At 38.2% G+C, this 26323-nt stretch overlaps 1 protein-coding gene across 4 annotated transcripts; it reads right to left on the reverse strand.

Annotated features, from left to right (window-relative positions):
* Positions 1-299: 299 nt before the first annotated feature.
* Positions 300-25474, reverse strand: akap11 (A kinase (PRKA) anchor protein 11). 4 transcript variants are annotated; one of them, XM_079881671.1, is made up of 12 exons: positions 25371-25474; positions 22130-22226; positions 21924-22034; positions 18553-18606; positions 17770-17901; positions 17033-17273; positions 12099-16227; positions 11809-11964; positions 9313-9396; positions 7633-7679; positions 7084-7265; positions 300-3553 (listed from the first exon to the last, which is right to left on the reverse strand). In XM_079881671.1, the coding sequence occupies exons 2-12, from the start codon at positions 22190-22192 to the stop codon at positions 3386-3388; spliced, it is 5367 nt and encodes a 1788-aa protein (XP_079737797.1). In that variant the 5' UTR covers positions 22193-22226; positions 25371-25474; the 3' UTR covers positions 300-3385. The 4 variants fall into 4 exon arrangements, with proteins under 4 accessions (XP_079737797.1, XP_079737795.1, XP_079737796.1 ...); XM_079881669.1 differs by having other exon boundaries at positions 9313-9399; positions 25371-25468; XM_079881670.1 differs by having other exon boundaries at positions 9313-9399; positions 25055-25394.
* Between the last annotated feature and the right edge of the window lie 849 nt (positions 25475-26323).

Below are 26323 nucleotides of genomic sequence, written 5' to 3' on the forward strand. Positions count from 1 at the left end.
TCAAGAAAAATGTGATTCCTCCTTACATTAGCCCTTTCATGTGAAAAGTAAATAAGCACACATCACAATTCAAATGAAAAAGCTTTATTACCCACAGCTTTTTACAGTGTACAGGTGTAGTGCATTAAGCTTTAATCATGTGTAAACTACTCAGCAACTTCACTGGGGGGACAAGTAGTGTATTCATCATTGCAACTTATACTTACATAAATTATTAAATATCTTATTTGGCAAGATTATACAAATGGGCAGGAAGAAAATAGAGAAGTCACTGTGTATCATTTGCCCACTATACTATGAGATAGAATGGATAAACACTGCACAAGTAACAAAATATTCATCTGTTTAGTATGGCGTGTACTTTGCATTATACATGTAGCCTTACTTAACAAAATAGCTATAGATCATTTGTGAACGATAGGAATGTACACAAAAATAAGGTGAATAAGAACACAAGGGCAGAACATCTACAGCACTAATGTTTACAATTACTGCAAGAACACGGATGCATGTACAATCCCACTAATAATGAGGCAGCGCTGATGGCCAACGGCATACTTGTGCCAACTTTTTTTTTTTTTTTTTTTTTTAAATCTACTCAAGCTTCAATGTTCGTATACAGTATTAAACTTATTTTGCCTCTCCCACATTATGGTTTAAGTGATACTGCTATCATATGAAAATGTCCAACTCAACAGTGTATGGCAGGTTTTTTAAAAACATTTCAAAAGAATGTGAACAAATACCGCGTAAGTGCAGATCCAAATATATTTGGCAGCGCTGAAGTTATAACAGCATGAATACAGAAATGCTTTTTTTTTTCTTTTTCATTGTAGTAGGTAGTGTGAGCATATATGGTGTCAGCCAGATTGAAACCATGCACAAGATAATGAATCAGCATCATGCACACGTAAAGAGAAGTACATGAAGCATTGGCTGAAAGCGCATCATGCATGTTACAGGGCAAAGAAATCACAAGATACAACGATCTCAACAACTCTGATTGCCTTCATATTGTTTCTCTTATCATCAAGTCACACTGTAACAGTATCTGAGCAAGACGTGCAGGATCATGTCAATAAAACTAAAAGGACCAGGTTAACCAAATTTCTGTCATTATTTACTCGCACGCATTATTGTTCCAAACTACAGAGCCCCGCACATGACATCCGGACAAAAATAGATATATCGTGGCCACGAATTAAGAATTCGTTTTTTGTTTTAGTTAAACCATGGCCATAAATAAAAAAAACTAATTCCCACGATTTATTAGCGTAATTTGTTCCCTCGTTTTATTAATTCATGGCCACATTGAAGTAATTTTTTCCTTCGTTTGGAATCAACTAAAACAAGGGAACAAGTTTGTGGCCACGATTTAGTAAATCAAAGGAACAAATTATTATATTGTGCGTGCGATTTACTAAAAAACAAGGGAGCGAATTAGTAAAATGTGCTGACGTATTAGTAAATCATGGGAACGAATTGTTAATTTGTGGCCACAATATACATATTTTATTCCTGCATGTCATGTGCGGGGCTCCGTTACAAATCCATATGCTTTTATTTTTCAGTGGAACGCAAAAGCAGAATTTTTGAAGAATGCCACTTCACTTTTTCAAAGCTCATCTATATTTCATATATTCAAAAATGATCTTGTGATTGTTTAATAACTGAACATAATACATAATTATTTAAATCTTGGACGCAAATGTGGGTTAGATCATTTAAAATTTAATAAAGAAGACTTTAGTACGAAGACTTTAATATTAAGAATACTGCTTGCAAGTTGTATGGACTACTTCTCTTTCTTTTCCCTTTTTGGAGCTTGGCAGTCGTAGTCACTAGGAATTACTGTTATGTGGGAATGGCTTTGTTAAGATTCTACCAAAATGAATGTGTTCCAAAAAAACAACAAAAAAAACCAACATACAGATTTAGACTGACATGAGTGAGTAGAAAATTAGTAGTTTTCCTTGAAGCACAAAACTGCAGAGTGCAAATACTTTTCATACAGGTCCCTTGAGGCTTAATAAGTTACACGTGACAAACACCGACTAGCTTGCAGTAACTATGCATTGCAGTAATAAAGATTGTTTTTTGAGGTCTAAACAAAGATATAGGGAAAGGCCTGTCTGACCATTCCTCAGTAAAGTGCAATATTCGGTGTAGTGCACACTAAAGGGCAGGCAGTGAGTAAAGAAGGTCCACGTAGAGGAGACTGTAGAGGTGGTGACTAGTTCAGATATACTCACTGCAGAGGCGTCCTCATTTAGCAATGCACTACCAGTGCGTCACAGTAACCTTCACTGAGTGTACAATGCCAGGAGGAAATTAGAGAAAAGTCCCCTGTAGAGAACGTTCAATAGTTTTAAAAGAACCTTACTGCGAGTTTCCTCTTTTGGCAAAAGGGGGTTTACATGTTTAGCAGCTTTTTAAAAGTAGGCTTAAAAGTATATTTGTGTTTTTCTGTAAGTTGGCAACACAAACCCCTCCACTCTTTAATGATCTTTATGATCATGTGGAGTCTAATTGCAGCCTCTGGTGTAAACAATTCATTTCAATTTTAAACTTAAAGAAAAGCATATTTACAGGTATACCGATTCATTTTGACCTATTATGAATGTACATAGCTAAAGGACTTTTATCATTCAGAAATAATGACTGGAAAAATGTCTGAGTCACAACAGGGGAATGTAAAAATGACTACATATTGATGGATTTATTCAACAGCAACTATCTAGTGTCTAATTGCCAATGGAACGATATTTTTAAAGTGTTATGACTGGTAAGTGTTGCCAAAAATGTGCTAAACTGGATAAATATAATTTGAGGTAATTATCATAATTACCTCTGACTGTGATTCACTTTTGAGTTCTGTGTCATGGAATACCTTCCGGTGACCCGGAGCGCTGCTGGATTGCATGGCTGGTTCCTTCGACAAGTGCAAACATCACCGTAAAGGAGAGGTATGGAGATGACATAAGCTTTCCTGCAGCCATGGGGATTCCCTTACAACAAACCAACTCATAAAACCCATCAGTCTTTTGTGTTGTGGCAAGGTGTGAAAGCAAAACTCACTGACAGTGCGCCAAATGTGTGATATGCAGTCTAATCTTAAAGAAAACAACGTGCCAATAAAAAGAGAGATGAAAGCAAGTGACGGCATGCAAAACACACACTTGAACGAACGGCTCTTAGATTATTTCAGTTGTTTGTATACTTCAGTATGGCGCCCCCTGGGTGGCCACTGGTGCACAAGCAATACACAACACGAACACATTCCACTGGCTATGCCTCTAAGTTTGGCAGATAAATTGCAGATCACTGTAAAGCGACAGGAAACTTCATATTTAATAGCTGACAGGTGTCAGTGCGTGATGGTGATTTACGCTTGTTCTAGGAGCCACTGGAAGAGGCTCTTGTGGCCACGCCTTGTGTCTCCAGCCTCGGGCTCTTCCTCGGTGCGACACTCTTCAAAGTATCTCAGCAGAGCCTGCAGGAGGTCGGCGACCCTGAACTCTCTCTCCTTCAGCCTCTGGGCCACGGCCGGCAGCTAGAGCCAGAGAAAAACACACATGAAATGAAGCTAAACTTTTGGACAGGAAACATCCTGATAGATACTGATGGAGTTGGTTGATAGAGCTGTAATGTAATGTAATATGACACTCTGGATATGTATTTACTCTCAAACTGTTGGAATTTTTAATATTTATTCAACAATTTGTATCAGTCCCTGTGTGGCATAAAATATTTTAAAGAAAGATCTTTTTCAAATAAATGTACCAACATTTAAAGTTTCAATTTTGTGAAATCAGCCAATTATATTTTATTATTTTATAAACTAATGCACTACCGTTTAAAAGTTTGGTGCCAGTACGATTCGTCTTCGAAACGAAATGAATACTTGTATTCAGCTTTAAATTGATCTATAATGCTACAAAAGATTTCCATTTCCAATAAATTCTGTTCTTTTGAACATTCGATTTATCAAACAATCTGGGAAAAAAATGATCAGTTTCCACAAAAACATTAAGCAGCACAACTGTTTTCAACATGCTTCTTGAGCAGCAAGCAGCATTAGAATGATTTCTGAAGGATCATGTGACACTGAAGACTGGAGTATTGATGCTGAAAATACAGCTTTGCAATCACAGGAATAAATTAAAAAAATGTAAATGTATTAAAATGAAAATATTTATTTTAAATTGTAATAATATTTCACAATATTCCTGTATTTTAATAAGCCTGAGTGCGCGTCAAAAACAATTCAAATAAATTAAAAAAACCTTACCGACCCCAAACTATAACGGTAATGTTACATTAAACAAGAGATGGTATTAAAATGCTATTAAATCTATATCAATGTACTCATACTCAAGTTATGAGACAAAAAGAGCTCATAAAACTAATGACAAAGCACACTGTGATATACAGTGTTGCTTAATTTTATATCGCCAGCAAAATCACTGCAAATAGTGAGTATTAAATATATCTCCAAGGCCTCAATAAAATTAAAGAAACCAAAGGACACCTTATGGCAGGGTTCACCAATCTTGGTCCTGGAGGGCCGCTGTCCTGCAGAGTTTAGCTCCAACCCCAATTAAACACACCTGAACCAGCTAATCAAGGTCTCACTAGGCATACTAGAAACTTTCAAACAGGTGTGTTGGAGCTGGTTGGAGCTAAACTCTGCAGGACAGCGGCCCTCCAGGACCGAGATTGGTGAACCCTGCCTTATGGAATTGGGCTTAAAGGACAAGTTCGGTATTTTACACTTAAAGCCCTGTTTACAGATCGTTTCTGATGAAATAGAACGGTTAAGATTAAAATGTGGACACATGCTGCTGTCCCGAGAATTTTAGGTTTATTTCGCTTCTCCCCCCCACCTACAGAATGGCAGCCTATGGGCACTGGAACAATCCTTCCTAAAACGCATTAAACTTTCGATTACAAAGACGTGAAACTCACCGAGTGGTCAGGGGTGTTCACTGATATGCTCACACAAAAATCGCTGCAAAAGATGCTTTCCAACAGGTTTTATCGTAGTTTTTGTCCAACTCCATTGACTTGAATTGGATGGGCTGTGTGCGGTACGGTATTACTCCGCCGCTTCTTCTTCTGCTTCTTCTGTGTATTCAATTAAATGCCAGTGGTTTGCTTGCAATTGGCAAAGGTGCATTATCGCCACCAATTGGGCTGGAGTGTTTATTATTCAAGCTCTCAACGGAAGAATCTACGGGTGTGAGACGTTTGGAAAAATAGGTCCACAGTTTTACAACGAATGGTAAAACACCTGTTGGAAAGCATATTTTGCAGTGATTTTTGTGTGAGCATATCAGTGAACACCCCTGACCACTCGGTGAGTTTCACGTCGTTGTAAACGAAAGTTTAATGCGTTTTATGAAGGATTGTTCCAGTGCCCATAGGCTGCCATTGTGTAAGTGGGGGGGAAAGCGAAATAAACCTAAAATTCTCGGGACAGCAGCATGTGTCCACATTTTAATCTTAACCGTTCTATTTCATCAGAAACGATCTGTAAACAGGGCTTTAAGTGTAAAATACCGAACTTGTCCTTTAAAGGTGCATTGCGCAAGTCTCTGAGTTTTTGCAGAACTATGCCCCCTCTGGCGACAAGCGAAACTGCAACACTGCAACTGAACGCGCATGACGTCACGCCCAGTCTCAAATTCCGACCCGAATCCCTCTTATTTATTTTACTGTACAGGATTATAGAGGCAATCGCAGTGATCAGAGAAGGGCTCATTCAGCCCATCAGGCAATTGTTTAAGCATGTATGGGTTAGAAAAACGGGTATTTTTAACATGAAATGTTGCGCAATGCACCTTTAAGTAAACAGTCAACAATTAATTGATAATACTTAGGCTACATTCAGAATGCAGGTATGGCCCAAATCCAATTTTATTTCCTCATATGCGATTCAGAATAACAGTGAACAGCACAAACCGCATGGAATCTGATATTTGCAATTCTAATTTGGTCCATATGTGGTCCTAATTAAGATACAGGTCAGATGTTTTGCAATGCGACCTCAGTCTGAACAGTCATACTGGAATTCACTCTGACGATCATTATTCGTCAGAATTCTGCACTGATGGGAGTCACTCCAAAGAACGTACATGTTGGTAGTTCTTTGGTCACTCAGTGATTATGGAAGATGGCAGTGAAGTTAGTCAGTGGAGGGTCGGTAAGCTGTTATACTCATAAGTATTACGGTGACAGCTCTATACAAGCAAAACTAAAGGGAAAAACTGTACAAGAAAAACTTTGCTCTCTTTCACCTGATCCTCTATATCGCCTGCACACAAATTCACTGGCTTCCACAGCTTATCGCCTTACAAATGAACGCGTAAATGCCGTGTTTACTTCCGTATGACAGCGTGCTGTATGTGTCTTTGTTATTGTTCTTTTGCACATACAGGGGTAGTTCAGGATCGTGACCTGTTCACGCTCAAATCCGATTTTGGCCACATTTAAAAAATAATGCGAAACATTATTTTTTAAGCCTAAAACCTCATTCCTGTCAGTTCACATCCGAAGTTGTGCATATCTGATTGGAGTCCTATCAAAATTTAACAAATGTGAATGGCAACAAACAAAAAAAATCACTTGGAATGCAATTTTTACAAATCTTCATTGAGCAACATTCATGTCTACATATGTGGTTTGAAATCCTATACAAATTCAGTTTGACCGCTATAATTGGATTTCGCGTGGTTTATGTCACTTTCTCACGCCACATAAAACAAACATGTCAGATGTTATTTGTTTTGAGACTGGCGGAGACGACAGCACAGAATAAAGCTGCGCATACTGGCATCCTACATTTCTGCCACTGCCTCAGAAGATGAAGTAGTCTAGCGCAGTATTGACATGTTGTAAATAAGACAACATCTTTATTGAAAACCCATCCACATTGCTGTTGCTGTTTTAGTCGTATGCCTACCAAAGCAAAGTCATTGCCACAGACACCAATGCAGATTTTCAGGAAAAGAAAAGAGCTAATAATTTAGATTGGGTACACAAATAATCGGATTTGACCTGACACAGCTGAAGTGTTCTCACCTGGAGGAGCTCCTGGCCTGAGAAATGGCTGAGCTGCATTAAAGACAGATCAGCGATAGAGGCGGCGATCCACTGGAGCACAGCCGTCAGCTGGGGGTCCACAGTCCCCCCCTGGACATCGGTACTGACCACCAGCAGAGCTCTTTCTGCCTGCCCATGATCCCGCTCCGCTCGCACTGCTCCTGCACATACAAACCACACACATTCAGCTCATGCATACACAAAAATCATCACAGCAATTAGTCTACTTCAGCAAACCAGTTTCCCACGCTCTCTCTGCTAACTAGGCCAGACACAGAACTCTGCTTGAGCTCATCTGTTGACCCACATGGAGCCGGTCTGACAGTTAGACAACTAGGAGCGAGGATAAATAGTCTTGTGGCTTTGACAGGGGCACACCGAAGGTGCTCGGCCAAGCAAGACCACTTTAGATGAGTGGCAGCAAAATAAGGGTTGAAATTAGTTTAACAGTTGAGGTTTAACATCAGACCACAGAATAAACACTAGGGTTGGAGGAAAATACAAAGAAGAGATATAGTTTTCATTTACCGCCTGAATCCTCTTTGGCCTCAGCTTCCTTCTCTTCAGCGCAGTCACTGTAAGTTGAAAAATATTACAGGTGTAAGAGAGTGTTACTGACAGACTAAAGGGAACGACAACACAAACCACATGCAAGAGAGAGTGACAGAGGCTCCCAGCATTCCCATTTCTCATATAAACCAGCTCCACTACAGTTTCAGCTACAATTTATGGCACATTCATGACTTGCCCATGCTAAGGGATATTGACGCAATAGTATTTTAAAGATGTTTTTCTTGATGCCTTTGACTTAAAAACTGATTTGGGTGGGGCATTATAGCAAAAAAAAATTCTCAATATTTTTTAGACTTTTCTAGACCAAGACCACCTTTTCTACCTATATTTCACAAAATATTGCTTAATTTAATGTTGGCAAATAAATCAGCAGTATATCATAAATATTTGTTGTCCAGCTCTGATTTGGGTAAACATTTTCTAGCACAAGTTTAAATGAAATGAGCAAGAATAAATATTACAATGGCTTATGAAGGTATGCATCACAGTTTCCACAAAAATATTTATCAGCACATCTGTTTTCAACACTGATAATAATCAGAAATGTTATTTAAGCAGCAAATCATCATATTAGAATGATTTCTGAAGGATCACGTGACACTGAAAACTGGATCAATTATATTTGAAAATATATTAAAGTAGAAAATACTTTTTAAATTGTAATAATCTTTCAGAATATTACTGTTTTTACTGTATTTTAATCACATAAAAATGCAGCCCTGGTGAGCATAAGAGACTTCTTTCAAAAACATGAAAAAATCTTACAGACCCAAAACTGTAACTGTACTCTATACTGTTATATTATTAAATGAGAGATTGCCTTAACATTCTTTTAAATCTATTTCAATGTACTCATACTCACAGGTCTTTAGAAATTGTAATAGCCAAACAAAAATTGCATTGTGATATATTTTATATCACCAGCAAAATCACTGCAAACATATAGTGAATATTAAATGTCTCCAAGGCCTGAAAAAAAATGAAAAAACCTAAGGAATCCTTATAGAGTATAAACTTTTACAAATGATAACTTGCAATATTGTCAGATAAATCAGCAATATATTATAATTTGGGTGAGCATTTTTTAAATGGCTCTTTTTTTTTTTACTAGTAGTAAACAATCATGACACAATATCCATTTCTGGTTGTAAATGCAGGGGAATTTGTTTCTTTTTCAGATCTGCTTTTCATATATTTTTCCCGTGTATGATGTTATTAATTATAAAGTGATCTCAGTTTCTTTTGTATGGAGTGAGTCACTTTGTGCTTAAATGCACATGATTCATGTTGTGGACCTGAACTCTAATGAGAATTGGGGACTGGGACATCCTTTTTTCACTCTAACAGGAAGCATGCAGTAAGAACAGATAGATCATTCTTCAGCAAATACATCACAAAACACTTATGAAGTCAATGACCCAACCCAAACACTTCCTACACAACACAACACAAAGATTCAATTGACTAATTCCAAAAACAGGATGGAGAACAACAAAGGGAAGTTTTGTTTCTAATAGGTAATGTTAGAAACTTGTCAGCGCTTCATCAGCGCTTGCTGATAAAAAGCTGCATGACATCATGCAGTAATTACAGCCGTACACGCTGTCTATGCTACACCTCTTTCCATAGACCAACCTGTCTGATGGAGAGAAGGACAAATGTTCTTCATAAACCTCGCCTTCTAAACCCAGACTGCTCCAGCTACTGCTGTTTCCATTACTGCTGGGGGAGAGAAAAAGAAGAAAAGCTACAAAATAATTTCTATGCAAAACTAGAAAACCTACCTGGAGCTTTATGATATTTCTGATAAGATATTTGATATTTAAGTTGATATTAATTTATTTGCTTTTTGGTTTAAAAGGTGGTTTTATTTATTTTTTATTCAGAAGAACCATATTTTCAACCAAACACCAATCATACCCATTAGTTTCAAAATGTTTCATGCTAGACATAAAACATAGTAGAACTTAGAGCTGCACGATTAATCGTAAAAAAAAAAATTAAAAAAAAAAAAAAAAAATTTGCATTATCGATTCAATCACCCACGCAATCTCATTCCCAAATGACAACGATTCGCCCTATGTCTATTAAACCTTTGACAAGTACGATCACAGTGAATATTCAAATCTGTGCTAGTGCTGCCGCTGACCTAGAGAGAGCAGTTGTCATATATAGGTATGAAACATCTTCAGAAACAGTCTTTTCAACCACAATAATTCAAATTATCACATAAGTACTGGGATGGGATTAAAGTTTACAGTTCGGATATAAAAACTGATGTCTACGGTAGCGATCAAAATAGAGTAATTCACCTTTTGAATGATTCTTGACGCTTCAAATAGAGATTGTATCAATTACATCGTTACACCTGTAGGTGTAATCATTCTCTCAAGAGATTTGTTCAGAAATGCTGATTCACCCAGTAATGAAACAAGTCTTTATAAGTCACTGAACCATTCATTCAAACTGTTTTTTTTTTTTAATTAATTAAATATATATTTTTAAATCGACTGCAGAAATTAGCATTTTATCAGAACCTCTAGTAAATTTGATTTATTTGTCTATTCAGAATCATGAACTCCATTTTAAACAAAAAAATTGTGATTCTCAATTTATCCAGAATCATGCAGCTCTAGTAGAACTGTACATATAATCAAGGCATTTGACTGAAAGAACTTGCTGCCCTGCAGAGATGCGATGACAAGATTTGAACTTAATTCACTGAAACTGATTCACAGCTTAAAAGTGGGATCAGTAGTTTTTGAAAAGCACTTTTGAAAATGGTTGTCGGACCGACTACGAAAACACACCTGTAACCAATCAGGAGTAAGGGGTGTGTCTACTAATGATGGGGAGGAGTGAGCGCTCAGTGCACACAGCACAGACATAGTCGTTGCCTGGGTTACGGTCGTGTACGTAAGTGTGGGGTGGAGCTATCAAATTAGGGGCGAGATCTTTTTGGGGTAGGGGCGTGTTTGTTATGGTGATTTCAAATATCAACATTGACCAAAGGTGTTTTTCAAAAACTACTGATCCCACCTTTAAACTGATTCATTTAAATTAACTCTGAATGCAGAAATTCTATAAAAACATCTGTTTAACAGTCATACTCATTAATACTCAGTCATGAGACAATTAATGATAGAAATACTAGACCCTAACCATGTTTTGTAAAAATTAACTGATTAATACAGTACTTGAGGACATGAAACTAAAAAAAGAAAACTGTTAACTATCATCTATATTTGAACACACTGAGAATTTATGGAGTTTCTAAGTTACTCAAGAAACACTGCCTCGAGCTGACAACCACACCTTTCACAAATATTTTGATACCTTCATGGTGTCTTGGGATGTCCAAAACAAAAACTGCTCATACATTCTAACTTTCAGTTGCTTGGGAGATATTAAAATGTTGATAGAAATTGCTTCCATTGAGACACTGCAGCCAAAAACAATACTCAACAATGCTTGCCTTTGAAAGACAAGACAGTGTGAGTCAGTCGTCATGTTTTGAAGCCAAAGACATTTAAAGTTTTTCTGAGAATGTAAAACAATATCCCTAAATGCTCATCTGGACAAGGCACTAGGTGTTTCTCAGCAATTTTGGAAAATGGTGAGATAATCAGCAACTCTGGCGTCAAATAAATTATAAAATGGTTTGTGTATAAAATAAATAAAGAGAACAATAAATGTTCTTTAGCAATGATGAGTCATACAGTTGGTTCTTCTAGTCCACAACCTAAACTCAAACTAAAACGTGAATACAGTCAAATTATCTCAGCTGAAAACCAATCATGACTACAAATGTTTTTAAAAACACACTTAAAGACTACTATACAACTTAAGAGTGCCTGACATTGACATTACCTCACTAATTCAGTCTGAGCTTTTCAAACACAGATCTCTCCTCTACATATTGCATTGAGGGTTTGCAATAGTCAGGTCACTACAAAGGCAGTCCTTCCACTGTTAATTCACCAGACCTTTATTTTCACAATGATTAGAGCCACATGCTTGTGAAAGGTGCTCAAGAAAAGAAAGTGCTTTGAACTTGAGTGTGGTATTAGTCGAGTAGCAATGCTTCATTTAATGCTTTGTAAGCTTGTAAGTGTGGAGGGACTTGTTCACCTGTCACTTAGATGGTGAAAGCTGCTGCTCTCATCTGGGTGGTCTTCTTCAAAACTCAGATTGGACCAACTACCAAGACTGTCATCACCAACACTCAAACTAAGCTGCTGACTCACTGTTGACTCCGTCACATTGACGCCATCCCTTCTAGGAGTACTGCAACACAGTAAGTCATCAATCATGATGAGGAAATACAACGAAAAAAAGTTTCAAAATCTAGGAAATCCATGGATGAGCAATTTTAATTGATAGACTGGATGTATGACCCTGTGAAAACTGTGTCACTTTACCCAAGATTGACGGTTTGGCAGACGTTGGACAATGCGGACGTCATAATCTCTGTGGTCAGACTTTCTGCAAAGCTTGCGCCATCATGACCAATTCCACTGTCTGCATTCAAGCTGGTGCAGCTCAGCTCCTTTTTGGCTTTCTCAATGACACTGGACACCATTTCTTCAGCAAAAGCAGCTCTCTTTTCCAAATCAATGTGAATTCTAGGAATTTCCAGTCCAGCCACTGAATCAGATTCTTGTTGCCTTCTGATTTTCAATCCCTGGAAACCACGACGACCATCTCTACTGCAAAACAGGCATTCTCGACCTTGGCAGTATCGGCAGGCTTGATATGCCTCAGCCAGCTTTTCTGTGAAGGAATTAGGTTCAAGTGCCCTCCTGTCCCCAGCAGCCTGAACACATGCCGGCCCCAGTGTCATTTCCAATGTGTCATCAACAATTTTCCTGGCATAGTGTTCAATCACTTGCATGACACTGTTGTTGCTTTTGCTATCATTTAAGCTGCTCGTACTATGATACAGCCTGTTAGTTTCTGCGTACGTTAAAAGAGAGCATGAAAAAGTATTTTCGGGCACGTCCCCGACACTGGACTTCCTGTAGAGGCAAGAATCAGTCAGCGATTTAGGCAGTCTAACTGAAGACATTCTCAGCTTTCTCGTAACATCACATGTGATGTTGTAGGCAAGAGATTCCGCAAAGTTCACAAGTTCTACATATTCGTTACTGCTAATGTCTTGACCATCTTGACAAGCACATGGCAGAGATTCACAAGAGGATCCATCTTTTCCATCAGAAAGTGCAGTGTGGGATGACTTGGATATGGGACTTTGAGAAACATCAGGACTATGATCACTGTGTAAACGCCTAGAGGAGTGTAGCCTCAAAGGATACCTCTGCTTTATTTTTCGTGCCGCATGAGCCAGGCCAGATTTAATAGATCGATATGCCAAACGAGTGGCATACTGATCCAATATCAGCTCTCGGTTGCCTCCCTCTTTCTTGAGCACCTTAATGAGGTATCCTGCATATTCGTCAGTGACACTTTCGCAACTTGGATAATCTGATGACATCCCACTTGCTTGGACGTCACCAGACCATTGACAAGTCATATTTCCTGAAAGGCCATCTCCACTCTGACACTTGTCAGTAGAGTTTACAGATCCTCTTTTTATCGTTTTGTGACGACAGTGGGTTGAACTCATCATCCTCTTGACATCGTTGATGACTTCTCCAGCCACTTCTCCAGCATATGTCCACAAAGAATTCAAAGTCTGTTCAGAAAACTGTGCGCTATGCAAGGCAACACTGCCTTTGCTCTCGTCACCCTCAGCCTTCTTCACATCTCCAAGGCTTAGCGTGTCCATCTCAGTTGCCATGGAAACAATGTGGCACGCTAAACGCTCTGCATAATGGAGCGCACTCCTCTCAAACATTCTGCTCCTGACGTTGGGACTCAGCTCTGACTGGCAGTTTCTAGTGTGTGGACCATCTTTCTGGGTCTCCTCCTCGTCTTCATTGCTGCCAGCTTCTTCAGAGAGAGACCTAATGAGTTTCAGCATGAAATCGGCCTTGTCTGAAACTGAACCAGCTTCTTTTGTGTCGGTGGCAGGCGGGTAATAAGGGGTGGGCGGAGGAGTCGCAGGAGAAAATTCTTTTGCAAGCGTACCTTTGAGCTTCTTCGAGAACTGTCTGATCTGTTTCTCACTGTGCTCACCTGATGGCTGCTGAGGACTTGAGGGTGGAGTGCTAGGGATTTCAACTGATTTTGTTCCAGAGTTGCTGCTTGAAAAATCCTCTGCACCTACTTTTCTACCACCACAGGAGCCAACTTCAAAACTGGGCACTTCCAGTGTGTCCCTTCTCACGACAGAACGGACCTCTGGGGTGAGCTTGGAGACTGGACATGCACTTCTGGAGGATGGGTCACTAGAGCCCTTTGAACCTCTCTGAGTCGACACATGTGATTTAACAATTCCTTGGCTTGGAGTGGATATGCGAGCTGTGATTGTTTTGCTCAAAAAGTCTGCACAGTCCTCTACTTTCTTCTTTACTTTTGTCGAAGAATTCATTAGATCGAATGCCTCACCTACTATAGTGTCCACCATATTCCCAGAGAAGTTTTGAAAAGTTTTTCCAATCGAGGGCTTGCCAGAATCACTTTCAACAGACATGCTGTCAACATTTTCCTCACCACTGGCTGAATCCTGGATTCTTGCAGGACCTGGCGATGAATCAGTCTGAGATGCTGCAGACGTATCTGAGGCTGATGATGTTACTTCCACTTGGCAACAAATGGTTCTTTTAGGGCTGGTCTGACACACGTGACCAATACTGGATTTATACTGAGAAGGTTCGTCTGAGTTGTGTACATGGGATATGACATTGCCAGCCACAGGAACTGGAACACAACTGGCGATACCAGACACACAATACAAGGCTTTCTTCACTGTACAACCATCCGGCTCTTGATTTGTAGCCTCTGTGACAGCCTGAGATCCAAGATAGCTTGTTTGGGCACTGCAGGTTTTTGTAATGAGAGAACTATCTTCAGCACTCACGTAGCAAATATTGTCTACTGACACACTGATAGCTGCCTGGGTAGTGAATGTCACGTCAGCTTGTGAGAGCTCTATAAAAGCCTCTTGGAGAACGGACTCCGACAGATCAGAGGCATAGGATGAAACCACTTCCTCCTCTTCGTCAAACGACCAGTCACCTGGTGTGAGTAACGTAGAGGGATGTGAAAACTGGCAAACCTCCATTATTCCTTCAAACACTAATTCCTCAGCAAGATCGGCAGCAAATCGTGTGACAGTGTTGTTGAAAATCTGCTTTTTCACAAACAGAAACTCTTTAAGGGCTCCAGAAACGGCTTCCCCTACTAGGAAACCGGCTAGACCGTTTACGGCACGCTCTTTTAACACGTATGCATGGCGCATTCCTATCTCATGAAAGGCCATTTGAAATACTGAAGATGTCAGCCTTGCAGCCAAATGGCAAAGTGTGGTGGTACAGGAGGAAACACCTTTCTGCAAGTCCCTTAAGGCACTTCCAAGGCTCATTTCGACTAAGTCTGTAGCAAACCTCTGAATCCCATCCTTAAGAGACTGTGATTGGGATTTAGTGATGGTGACTGTCTCCTGGATGTCTGAAAGCTTCATTAGATGCCCATTAGTGTTTTTGAACTCCTTATGACACACACAGCTCAAGTTCTTATTAATGTTAAAATCAACAGGGGAGGAGTACCCACAGACCGATCCAAGGATTTCTTTTGACAGGTTGTTGGCAAAATCTGCGTACGTTTTGTACAGTGAGCAAAGGTCCTGTGGTTTACGTAATTCTGAGCCATCAACATCTGCCTTCCAAAAATACTCTAAGGACCCTCCTTCTCCCAGTGGGCTAAATGCAGATGAACGAACTGGACTGAAGAGCGGCCCACTTTCCTCGCAGGGAGTCCTCGCTGGCCGTGGGGAATCTGGTAATTCAGAGTGAATACTGTACGGTGATCCTGGTTTAAGTGGAGTTGGTTTCTTGACATTGGCTGGAAGAGTCCTATGATCAAACTTGTGAGGATTCATTGCTGTGGTCGAGCACCCCCTTGATACAAATTTACATCCAGAGTGATCAACATACTTCTCTGTTTGACCAGGGAGGGGATGCTGTTTAAGGACCTTGATGTTGGAATCAGAAGACTGGTCTAGTTCATCAAACTGATCAAAGCTGTCGAAAAATTCACTGACTTCTGAGTCAGAGTCTTCTACTCCATCCTTTAGAATGGGGATCTTGGGAATGTCAAGTTTTGCTTTAAGACTCTTTTGATATCCAACTTCATCCAGGAATATAATAGGACTGGGACTTGAGCAGTCTGAATCATCTGACTCGGTGAGGGATGTGGAGGTAACACGTCCCTTTGACAGACTGCTAAGTTCATACGAGATCTCTGAAATTTCAGGCCACGCTGTTGACTTCAGGACAGTTTCTGACACTTCTGCAGCAGTCTTTCCCTTGTGCACTGACTTCCTGGGTATGGAACTTATAATAATACGAGATCCACTTAAGTCTTTTAAATGAGTGTAAGGGACTGTCTGGGATGCCACATCCCTTTGGTTCCTCTGACTATGGGCACCTGCAAGATCAGAGAACAGTTCGTAAGAACAGAATCATTATTAACATAGGCAATTATTTAAATATTTCAATTTCAATTAAGGTTCCTTGATAATCTAAGGTTAAAGTCCTGTTTTAAAAAGGGTTTAAATAAAAGCTTATTTTGTTTTATTTATTTACACTATCATTCAAAAGTTTGTGGCTGTTAGTTTTTTTAAAAGAAGTCTTTTAAATGCTCACCGAGGCTGCATTACAGTAAAAGGATTAATATTGTGACATATTGCAAATTTACAATAAATGTTTTTTATTGTATAATTTTTCAGTCACATGATCCTTCAGAAATCATTTTGATTTGGTTCTCAAGAATCATTATCAATGTTTGTTTGTTTATTATGTATTTAACGTCATGTTATGCATTATGGCTATTTACATGGCAACACAAGGTCAATATCACAATCATTAACATTTTAATTATTATATAAAGCATTTCAACTTGACAAAATAGAAATTCTTAAATACATTTGATACATTCTGAAATATTCTTATCAATGTTAAAAACTTTTTTTCCCAAAGGAACAGCATTAAAACAAATAGAAATAATAAATTATAAATATCTTTACTATCCCTTTTGATCAATTTAGTGCATCCTTGCTAAATAAAAGTCTTAATTTCTTTAAAAACATCTTACTGACCCAAAACTTTTGAACAGTGGTGCATTTAAAAACAAAAATAGTTTAGCTATATTGAATGAGAAGCATAGATAGCTAGTGACCAGTAACAGGTTTTCAAAATCCTTGTGAACAGCTGCTAGTTCTGCTTTTAATTACCTGTATGCTCCTCTTCAAGATGTTCAAAAGCAGTAACAAAGTCCTCCTCGATAGAAGAGACAGACTGATTGGTGTCGTCATCCTCAGCTTGACATGCTTCTGAAGTGCCTCTCTGCAGAACCTGTAACTCCATGGCATACCTTATCCCAGCTGTGTATCGAGCCAACAATCCCAGCATGGTGCAAACACTAAACTGAGGAGTGGGGCCATGTCTCAATATACACAAGGCCCTTGAACAGCCCTGAGGGTGAAAGAATAAAGAACAACGATTACATTTTTTAAAGAAAATGAATGAATAAAAAAATAAAATGAATCAATCAAATGCTATATCATATCTTATATACATCATCAAGATAAATTGTTATGATAAACTTAATGTTAATTGGAAGATAAACATAATTCAGGCTGCAAACTGTCAATCCCTGAACTGACATAATTTCTTGAGAAGTTGTGATATTTTGACTTCTCACGGCACTTCAAAACATGCAATCCCTTGTTATGTCTGAAAAACATTTGTGGTTTGATGAAATGTTCAGAGTACAAAACTTAATACCATGGCTGCCTTCCACAAGGTTAGTTCTGTTTAGACCCAATTTCACACAAAACAACATCACAAATTTACAAGACAAAACATTGAAGGACACCTGATATCAAAATAAAGACAGCAGCAAACACACGCCTCAAACAAAACATAAACATACTGTCAAATACTCAAGCATAATATACAAAAATCAAACCTGAGAAATACTGTCTTTCCTCTCAAAGGGTCTTTTAGGGTCTTTGAGGAGCAGAATCTCTTCATCTTTAAGGGTATGCACATGTAGTGATCTAAGCAACTCCATCATCTCAGTGGAGAGGGACGTCAGAGCCTGTGGGCATCAAAGAATACATGACTTTAGGATCCATCAACGAATGTTGCATCTATTTTGTGCGCTTTGCTGAGATACTCTATTCTTTACAAAGAAATTAAATAATAAAAAATAAAAATAAAAAAAGTAAACCCCTCTTTTTAAGGGAGCTTAAGTTTAGTACAAAAAAAATATTGGGGTTAGTACAACTTTTTTTTATGTTTTTGAAAGAAGTCTCTTATGCTCATCAAGGCTGCATACAATTTAAAATAACTATTTTCTATTTGAATACATTTAAAAATGTAATTTATCCCTGTGATGCAAAGCTACATTTTCAGCATAATTACTCCAGTCTTCACTGTCACAAACTGTAATCCTTCAGAAATCATTCCAAAATGCTGATTTGCTGCTCAAGAAACATTTATTATTATTATCAATGTTAAAAACTGGTATGCTGCTTTTCTTAAAACTTTGATACATTTTTGTCAGGATTCTTTGTTGAATAGAAAGTTCAAAATAAGAAAATTTATATGAAATAGAAATCATTTGTAACATTATAAATGGGTCAAATTAATGTATCCTTGTTAAATATAAGTATTAATTTCTTTAAAAAATATGTTTTTTTACCCCAAACTTTTGAACGTTCGCGTAAGCAGCACAAAAAGCACTGACCTGTAGGGTGAAATCCTCCCCCTCAGCATGACTAGGTAAGCATACGTAATGTACCTATGAAAGAGAAGAGGAAACAATCATGCCAATCCAATTTATATTATGATACCTAATAGATTCCATTAAGTGTTAAAAAAGCAGGTGCAATACATGCTGACTTTGTGTTAAATTAAGTCAATTCCCTTCAGTTCAAACATGTTTCTTTTTTATGCACATTAACCTTACTGACTGTAATTAATGCTTGTTTACATTTTCTATTGATCATGGCTGCAGTAAATGCATGATGATAAAATTATCATTGTATTTTACAGAAAATTGCAAGTGCAAGCCGACCTGTTAACATGCGGGGAGCCTATAACTATAAACCAAAAGAAAGGTCTAAGGTTTTATTATAAAATATTAAATTATGATGATAAAAATCTGTGAAGGTAATTTCTTAATTTTTGTCAGGAAACACTACTACTAAGAAAAAAAAAAAAAAAACTACTGTACACTGGAGAAAAACTTATGGATTGCATACATTTACTTCAAATGTATTTCTTTCCTATTTTTTGTTTACAAGCATATATTGAAATGTCCATTTCATTCACCCCTATACCCTCATTTACTATTCGCTACATTACTCCACTAATATAGTCCACTTGAAGGAGTGAATGAAAACGAGTGAGTGAATTAAGACACTAAGTGTACCGGAAGGGTTGCCGCTTTTGCATAGTTTGTGCTTGCTGTTTAAATAATCACTTGAAACTTAGCAAACTGGTAGCTTCAGTAATCATGAAAAGATTTATCTTGAGCTCTGTCATGGAAATGTATACATCTTAATTAAACAATTTAATAATCAAGTAAAAAGGAATTTATAACTGTTTGATTTTACGCTCTAGCCACATTGGACCAGTGGTTTGCAAAATGGATGGATGGATGATTCAGCCATCTTCTGGCAAGACGTGGGAATTAAAAATCCCCCTTAAATAGGGCACTGATAAGATAAGAATGTATACGTGTACCTTGAAATGCAATGCAAGTCCCTTTGGATAAAAGCGTCTGCCAAATGCATAAATGTAAATGTAAAAGCGGCAACCCTTCCGGCGCACTCAGTGTCCGAATTCACTCCCTTGTTTTCATTCACTCCCTCAAGTGGACTATATTAGTGGAGTAATGTAGGGAATAGTGAATGAGGGTAAAGGGGTTGATTTCGAACACAGCTTATGTCCCCTTCCGGTCACCGTAAACACTCTAAAAGTTCTCCTTTGTTGGACAAGAGCAGGTTTGTAAAGGCTTCTCATTATTCTCATTGTTTGTTTGGCACGTGTTGCTTTTTCAAATGCACATTATAAGTGACTCAATTTCATTTACCTCAACATAAAGGAAACGAGCTGCACTGCAACTGCAATTTCTTTTCTTTTTTTTAATTTGATGATCCTCTCAAGCCTCGTGAGATGCGCTCATGTATATAATGAGGTGAGATGCAACAGTCTGCACTGTCCCAGTTGCCTCTAAACGCTATCTTATCGCCAATATCTTTTGTCATGGAGGCTTTCAAAATCACTCAGCTCAAAAAGAGGTCACACAACATTTAAACTGACAGATCTTGTATGCATTATTTAATCAAAGGAATATTGGGGGTTCAATAAGTTCAGTTCATCGACAAAGCAAGAATCAAGGTTATGGTGGGGCAATTACAATGGAAGTAAGTGTGGCCATTTTTGAAGGATTTAAAACCAAGAAATGTGAAGACATTAGTATGTGATTTTATTTCACACTAATATGTTAACACATTATGCTTCCATCTTGCAACTATAATACTGAAATGTTTAACGTTTACGGATAAGCTTGATGAAAGTCGTACAAATAAGCTTAACTAAATTTCTCTCAATTTAAGAAAAAAAAAAAAGAAAAAGAAAAAGGGGGACAAGATTTAGCTTATCTAGTACTTAAAGGAGAACTCCGGTCAATTTTAACATTGAGCTCATTTTTTTGTACATTTGGAGTGCTGTCAATACAGAGAACAACGACAAAAATCGGTGTTGCCTACACAGAGTTATTCTATTTTTAAAATTTGCACCCTGTTGACTTCAATGGGGCAAGTACTAAACCTGCTTTTAGCCTCTTAACATCCTTGATGTGTCATTACAAGTGCACAGAAAATGTGAGTGATTCCTTCTGAGTGAACACGAGTGAGTCTGACTGCAGTAGATGTGAAAGAAATGTATAAAAATGATGTTATTTAAGCCAGCGCAAATACCTTTGTTTACATCCTGTTTTTCGGTTGAAGTCCAAAGTAGTCGATTGCCGAGTTCACGCGCGTGATCATAGGTATTAAACCTATGCGTGTGAACTCTGCAATCGACTACTTTGGACTTCAACCGAAAAACAGGATGTAAACAAAGGTATTTGCGCTGGCTTAAATAACATCATTTTTATACATTTCTTTCACATCTACTGCAGTCAGACTCACTCGTGTTCACTCAGAAGGAATCACTCACATTTTCTGTGCACTTGTAATGACACATCAAGGATGTTAAGAGGCTAAAAGCAGGTTTAGTACTTGCCCCATTGAAGTCAACAGGGTGCAAATTTTAAAAATAGAATAACTCGGTGTAGGCAACACCGATTTTTGTCGTTGTTCTCTGTATTGACAGCACTCCAAATGTACAAAAAAATGAGCTCAATGTTAAAATTGACCGGAGTTCTCCTTTAACCCAGAATATTCCTAAAGGGTTAGTTCACAGTTTCAGTTCGAAAAGAGATTATAAAACTAATCCATATGTCCATTATCCATAAAATAATCAATATCTGTTTAGTTCAAATTTTCTGAAGAGACACAATCACTTTATATGATGAACAGACTGAATTTAGGCTTTTATTCACATATAAACAATCAGCAAACATAAACAGAAGCTCAACCGAAACTTGCACAAGACCAAACCTCATTGGTTCTTGAGGAAACTCAAACATGTTGCGTAACACGAGAACGAACCTCAATGGTTTCTGAACGTCAAACAAGCATGTTTAAGCTTCCGTTTACCATATTTGATGTGTGTGTGTTGATGAATGTTTATATGTGAATAAAAGCCTAGACTCAATCTGTTCATCATATAAAGCGATCATGTCTCATTTGGAAAATGTAAACTAAACTGCTCAATTCATATGGATTAGTCTTAGGTTTCAGAAAGCTCTCAGATTTCATCAAAATATCTTCATCTGTGTTTCAAAGATGAGCGAAAGTCTTAAGAGTTTGTAGGGTGAATAAATGATGACAGAATTTTCACTTTTGGGTGAGCTATCCCTTTAACTGTGACACTGATTCCACAAGCATACATATAAAAACATGCATATACGGAAGTCTGAAATGCATGGCAGTGTGTGACCCTTACTTCTGATAAAAACTGTGGTTCTTTATTATGCAGCTCCACTACCACATTGCACAGCTCCTTCTTGTGTTTCAACAGGCTCTTTAGGCACAGGTTTGAGCCCTCGCGGATGGTCTGCTCAAACCAACATAAAGCTTGTTAGAAATTACAGGAGATTCAAAAAAATTCATGCAACAAATGTTTGAGCAGAAAAACAGTAGACAACATACCTCTTTCTTCATAGTGGCACGGCTCTTTAACGGGACCCCTCTGATCCGTGCACAGGCGTCCATGACGTTGCAGGGCTGGACAGGAGGTTATCCTCTCCTTCAAGAGAGAAGTTTGGGTCGAATGAATCAACCATTTTCATTTTAGCTACCAACAATGCAATCCACTCCACATTACTCTCATATGCACCTAAATAATCCATTTATAATCAGATTGATAGCTCAATCTGACTGAAAAGCCTTTGTGTTAAACACCTCAATCGATCTGACTGAAATTTCGATGGTGTAAATGCTTGAATCGGACTATTTTCTCAATCAGATTCAAACATGCCTGTAGACGCGCAGCGCCATGATTTGCGTGTTTACATACGTTTTATGTCATACGAATTATGCATTTTTATTCATTTCTCATGTCTTGTGAAACTGGTCAGTGGATGAGACTGAATACTTACTAAATATTTGCTAAAAATGCTCTTCTGACATATATATCAGCATTTTTGGTTATGTCACAGCAAAAACAACAATTAGGCTATACTCTGAAGACATTATACTCACAACATTTAGAGGTCATATAAACAGAAATCAAATTGGATTCACTCAGACCGACCACAATTAGTGTTTAGGTCGTTTTCACATACCAAGTGTAAACAAGGTTTGCAAATATAAAAAATAAATAAAAAAATGAAGAATTAAAAGGTAATAAAGATTTGGACCCCATTGACTTTTCACTCAGATTAATCATTTTGAAAAATGTCTTTTGTCATGTTCTGCACAAGAAAGAAAATTTGGAACGACTTGTATATTAGTAAATGGCAGAATTTGAATTTTTGAGGTAACTACGCCTTTAAGTTGGATTATGTTAGAGATCACATGACTTATGGGTAACACATGGGCTTTCCAACTGCTCCAGTAAGAGAGAAACACAGGGGCAAATATGAGAAAACTGAAAACTACCTAAACAGTGAAAGTTGAACAAGTCCGTATCTTTAGCGTTATACAGCCCACAGCAGTCAAATTATCTTGGGCCATCTACAGCAGTCAAATTATCTTGGGCCATCTGTGCGCGTGCGGTATACCAATATGTTGGAAAAATGTAGGTCAAGTCTATATGACGGCCCAATGTCAGGCTGTTATCACATTCTCACATAGCCTGAACCGAAACAGTGTGCTGTAGCAGTGAGATCTTATCTGTGACTGCAGAAGCTTGCGTGAAAGAAGCGAAGAGGGATTTGAAACAGAATCTGATAAAATAAGAAGCAATTGTCACATGCAGAAGGCTACCTCTCGAGTAGCAGTTTGGATGAGTGCATCCATCTGTTATTGTGGGTTAATAAGGCCTCAGAACTAAATCTCTCCTTGAATGCTTGCTCAGATTAATTATAATACACCATTTGTTCACGGCCTGACAAATAAGTTTGTTTAAGGCCTATGAGCTGAGACGGCAACTAGAAAACAAACATGGCATGAGTTCATAATGGCCTTGGTTCCAGAAGTACTCATTTTCCTCATAAGATTTCTTAAAAAGTCTTCATTATAAGCAGTGAACCACACAAACCAGCAACGAGGTAAATCACAACATGACACACTTTGATTTGAAGCAAAAAGTAATTGAAAATCAGAAAAAAAGGATGTCCAACCTGCCTGTCTATGTGTATGTATTTTCATACCTCTGCGCACCTCATGACACACGTCATCGGCGCGTTTCGTGCTATGCAGAATTAGACAGACGCCAGTCACTGAACACCGCAACCGAAACAGCAGCCACCTTTTACAGTTCCTCCTGAACTAAAACAACGAGCTTCTGCTGCGTTCACGCCATAACTACAGTAATTTGAAAGAGATGGAAACTAGTGGCGAAATACGATTTACCAACATTCTACACAATACGTTCTTCTGTGTCAAACAAGTTTGAAATGACATAATAAAGAAAAAAAATTGTGGGGTTTTTCTCTCCATTTCTGTTGGCCCAGAGCATTTCCACAGAACTTAGTGCAGCTAGTCTTTCTCACTAAACAAGCGCTCACACCTGAATGCTGAAATAGGTCAGACTTTGATGCATTTCAGCATGACTGTGTGTGGGTGGGGACTGCAAAGGTAAACATTATTTCTAAGAATTCAGCGCACACAAAAAAAGTATGTTTTTACTGCAAGCCTGAACCCCAACTGTTAAAGTCGACAAGAAACCGAAGTTGCGATAGTCTCTTCTTCCTTACTTATGCTTGACGTATATCCGGGTGAAACCGAGAAAGAAAGAAAACGTAGGGCGGGACTTGATTTTGTCAGTTGGGAATTCACTGGATGGTTGGATCAGTGTGGCTTGCTATTGCTGTGATGTCATGTCATGTGAGTGACAGGCTGTCCCGCCCTCGCGTCAGTAAACACATCATCAGAGAAGAGAGATGTTGCTGCAAGAGGGATGGGAAGTTATTTTGATTATTAGGAACATGAATATTATGTGCACAGATACATCATTTATAATACTGAAATATTTCATAAAAACAAAAAAAAACAAAGAAGAGTCAATTTTGATTTCATGGTGACTTTAACATTAGCAAGTGATGGCGTTGGCTGCTGCATGTGATCTGTGCTGAGAGCATCACCAGGGTCAAATGATTTCCTGAAACCAACAGATGTTTATGAGATCTCACTGTTCTCACTCACTGTTCCCAGCTTATGAAGGGGAGTGGCTGTGTACAAAACGTCATGCACATCATTCTTGCCTCATATAATACCCTGAATTACAATCATTAACTGTCAATTATGCTTCAGACGTGTTAAAATACGACACACCACAACCCCCCCAGCTCTGACAGCCGCAGATTACCATGACAAACCGCCATTTGGCTATTATAAGAAACCTTTTGAAGCTCTTCAAGATGTCAGTTAATCTGCAGACACGTATATGTCATATCTGATAACATTACTTACCTCTCATTTTCGGTTTGATGATTCATTGGTTTCATTTTCAGGCATCGTCGCGGTACAGGCAGTATGACTTACATGAATTACCGCGGAGTTTCTTTAAGAATTATGCATGTGAAAGCATTATCAGGAATGTGTTTATGTGCGGTTTAATGTTAAAGCCTGATGATGTCATCACAGACGCAGCTGGCTCGCGCATTAGCATCAGGCCTGTGATAACATCAGTCGTGATCCGCATCTTTAACACCAATCAATGGGTTTATAACTGCTCTGCGATTTATACTGGAAAATGACATGCAAATGAAAATGAAGCGCGTCTCACCTTGTAGTGACAGAGCCGTGCAGTGGACAGCTAGTTGCTCTTACCTCCGTTCATTTCATGAAAACAAGACGAGCAGGCGTAATGATCAAACCCCGAGCGGCGGTTCAGAGCAGTTGAGCGCAGAGTCACTGATGGGAGTGAGATACACATGCAACATAAATAAATAAATACAATTTGAATTTAATGTAGAATTTTATTCTTTTAATATTCTTTTTGTCGTTTCACTTTCTCTTTGGGATATATTACCATGGAAATGTCAGGCTAGCAGTCGCAGTTTGATGAATTTATTGGATAATGATGCAATGCAATAATGATGCAATTTACTATATAAAAAAGCAAAAACTATTTTTATGACCACTAAGCATTTGACAATATGTTTTTGTCAATTAAATTCATCATTTTTTTTGTCATGGTAACACCAGGTTCTCTTATTGGTTGATCTTTTATTCAGGATTATGGGTAGGCTAGTTTAGTTCTGTCACCATGGAAATCAAAATGGAATCAAATGGAATGGATTTTTTTTTAATGGAATGTTGCAGTGTTTATTATAAATGATTTATTGGTGCACATTCTTTTTTTTAATTCATGTGCCCTCAAATTTTTTAATAAAAATAACTTTCCCTCCCGTGCACTTGCAGATCTTAAAGAGGGCAGCGGGACAAGTCAAGTCAAGTCTTGCCCAACATTTTGTTCTTGTTCGTGAAGCTGTTATAGCATAGATTATCACACCTTCTGTTTCATGCTGACTTTAAAGGCATAGTTCACCCAAAAGATTGATAAATAAAGGGATAGTTCACCCAAAATGAAAATTCTGTCATGATTTACTCACCCTCAAGTTGTTTCAATCCTACGAATTTCTTCTGCTGAACACAAAAGAAGATATTTAGAAAAAATATGGGTAACCAAACAGTTAATGTACCCCATTGACTGTCATAGTATGGCGAAAATACTAT

This window comes from Squalius cephalus (genome assembly GCF_949319135.1).
Source record: "Squalius cephalus genome assembly, chromosome: 9".
In the NCBI taxonomy this organism is placed as follows: domain Eukaryota; kingdom Metazoa; phylum Chordata; class Actinopteri; order Cypriniformes; family Leuciscidae; genus Squalius; species Squalius cephalus.

What these genes read in the sequence shown, in the direction of transcription:
- akap11 (XM_079881669.1), bottom strand. Translation starts at nt 22,192, where the DNA reads ATGGACGCCTGTGCACGGATCAGAGGGGTCCCGTTAAAGAGCCGTGCC. An exon ending in GTGCCACTATGAAGAAAGAG is followed by an intron (nt 22,035 to 22,129) that starts GTATGTTGTCTA and finishes TGGTTTGAGCAG; the next exon opens with ACCATCCGCGAGGGCTCAAA. An exon ending in TCTTGAAGAGGAGCATACAG is followed by an intron (nt 16,228 to 17,032) that starts GTAATTAAAAGC and finishes CTGATCTTGCAG; the next exon opens with GTGCCCATAGTCAGAGGAAC.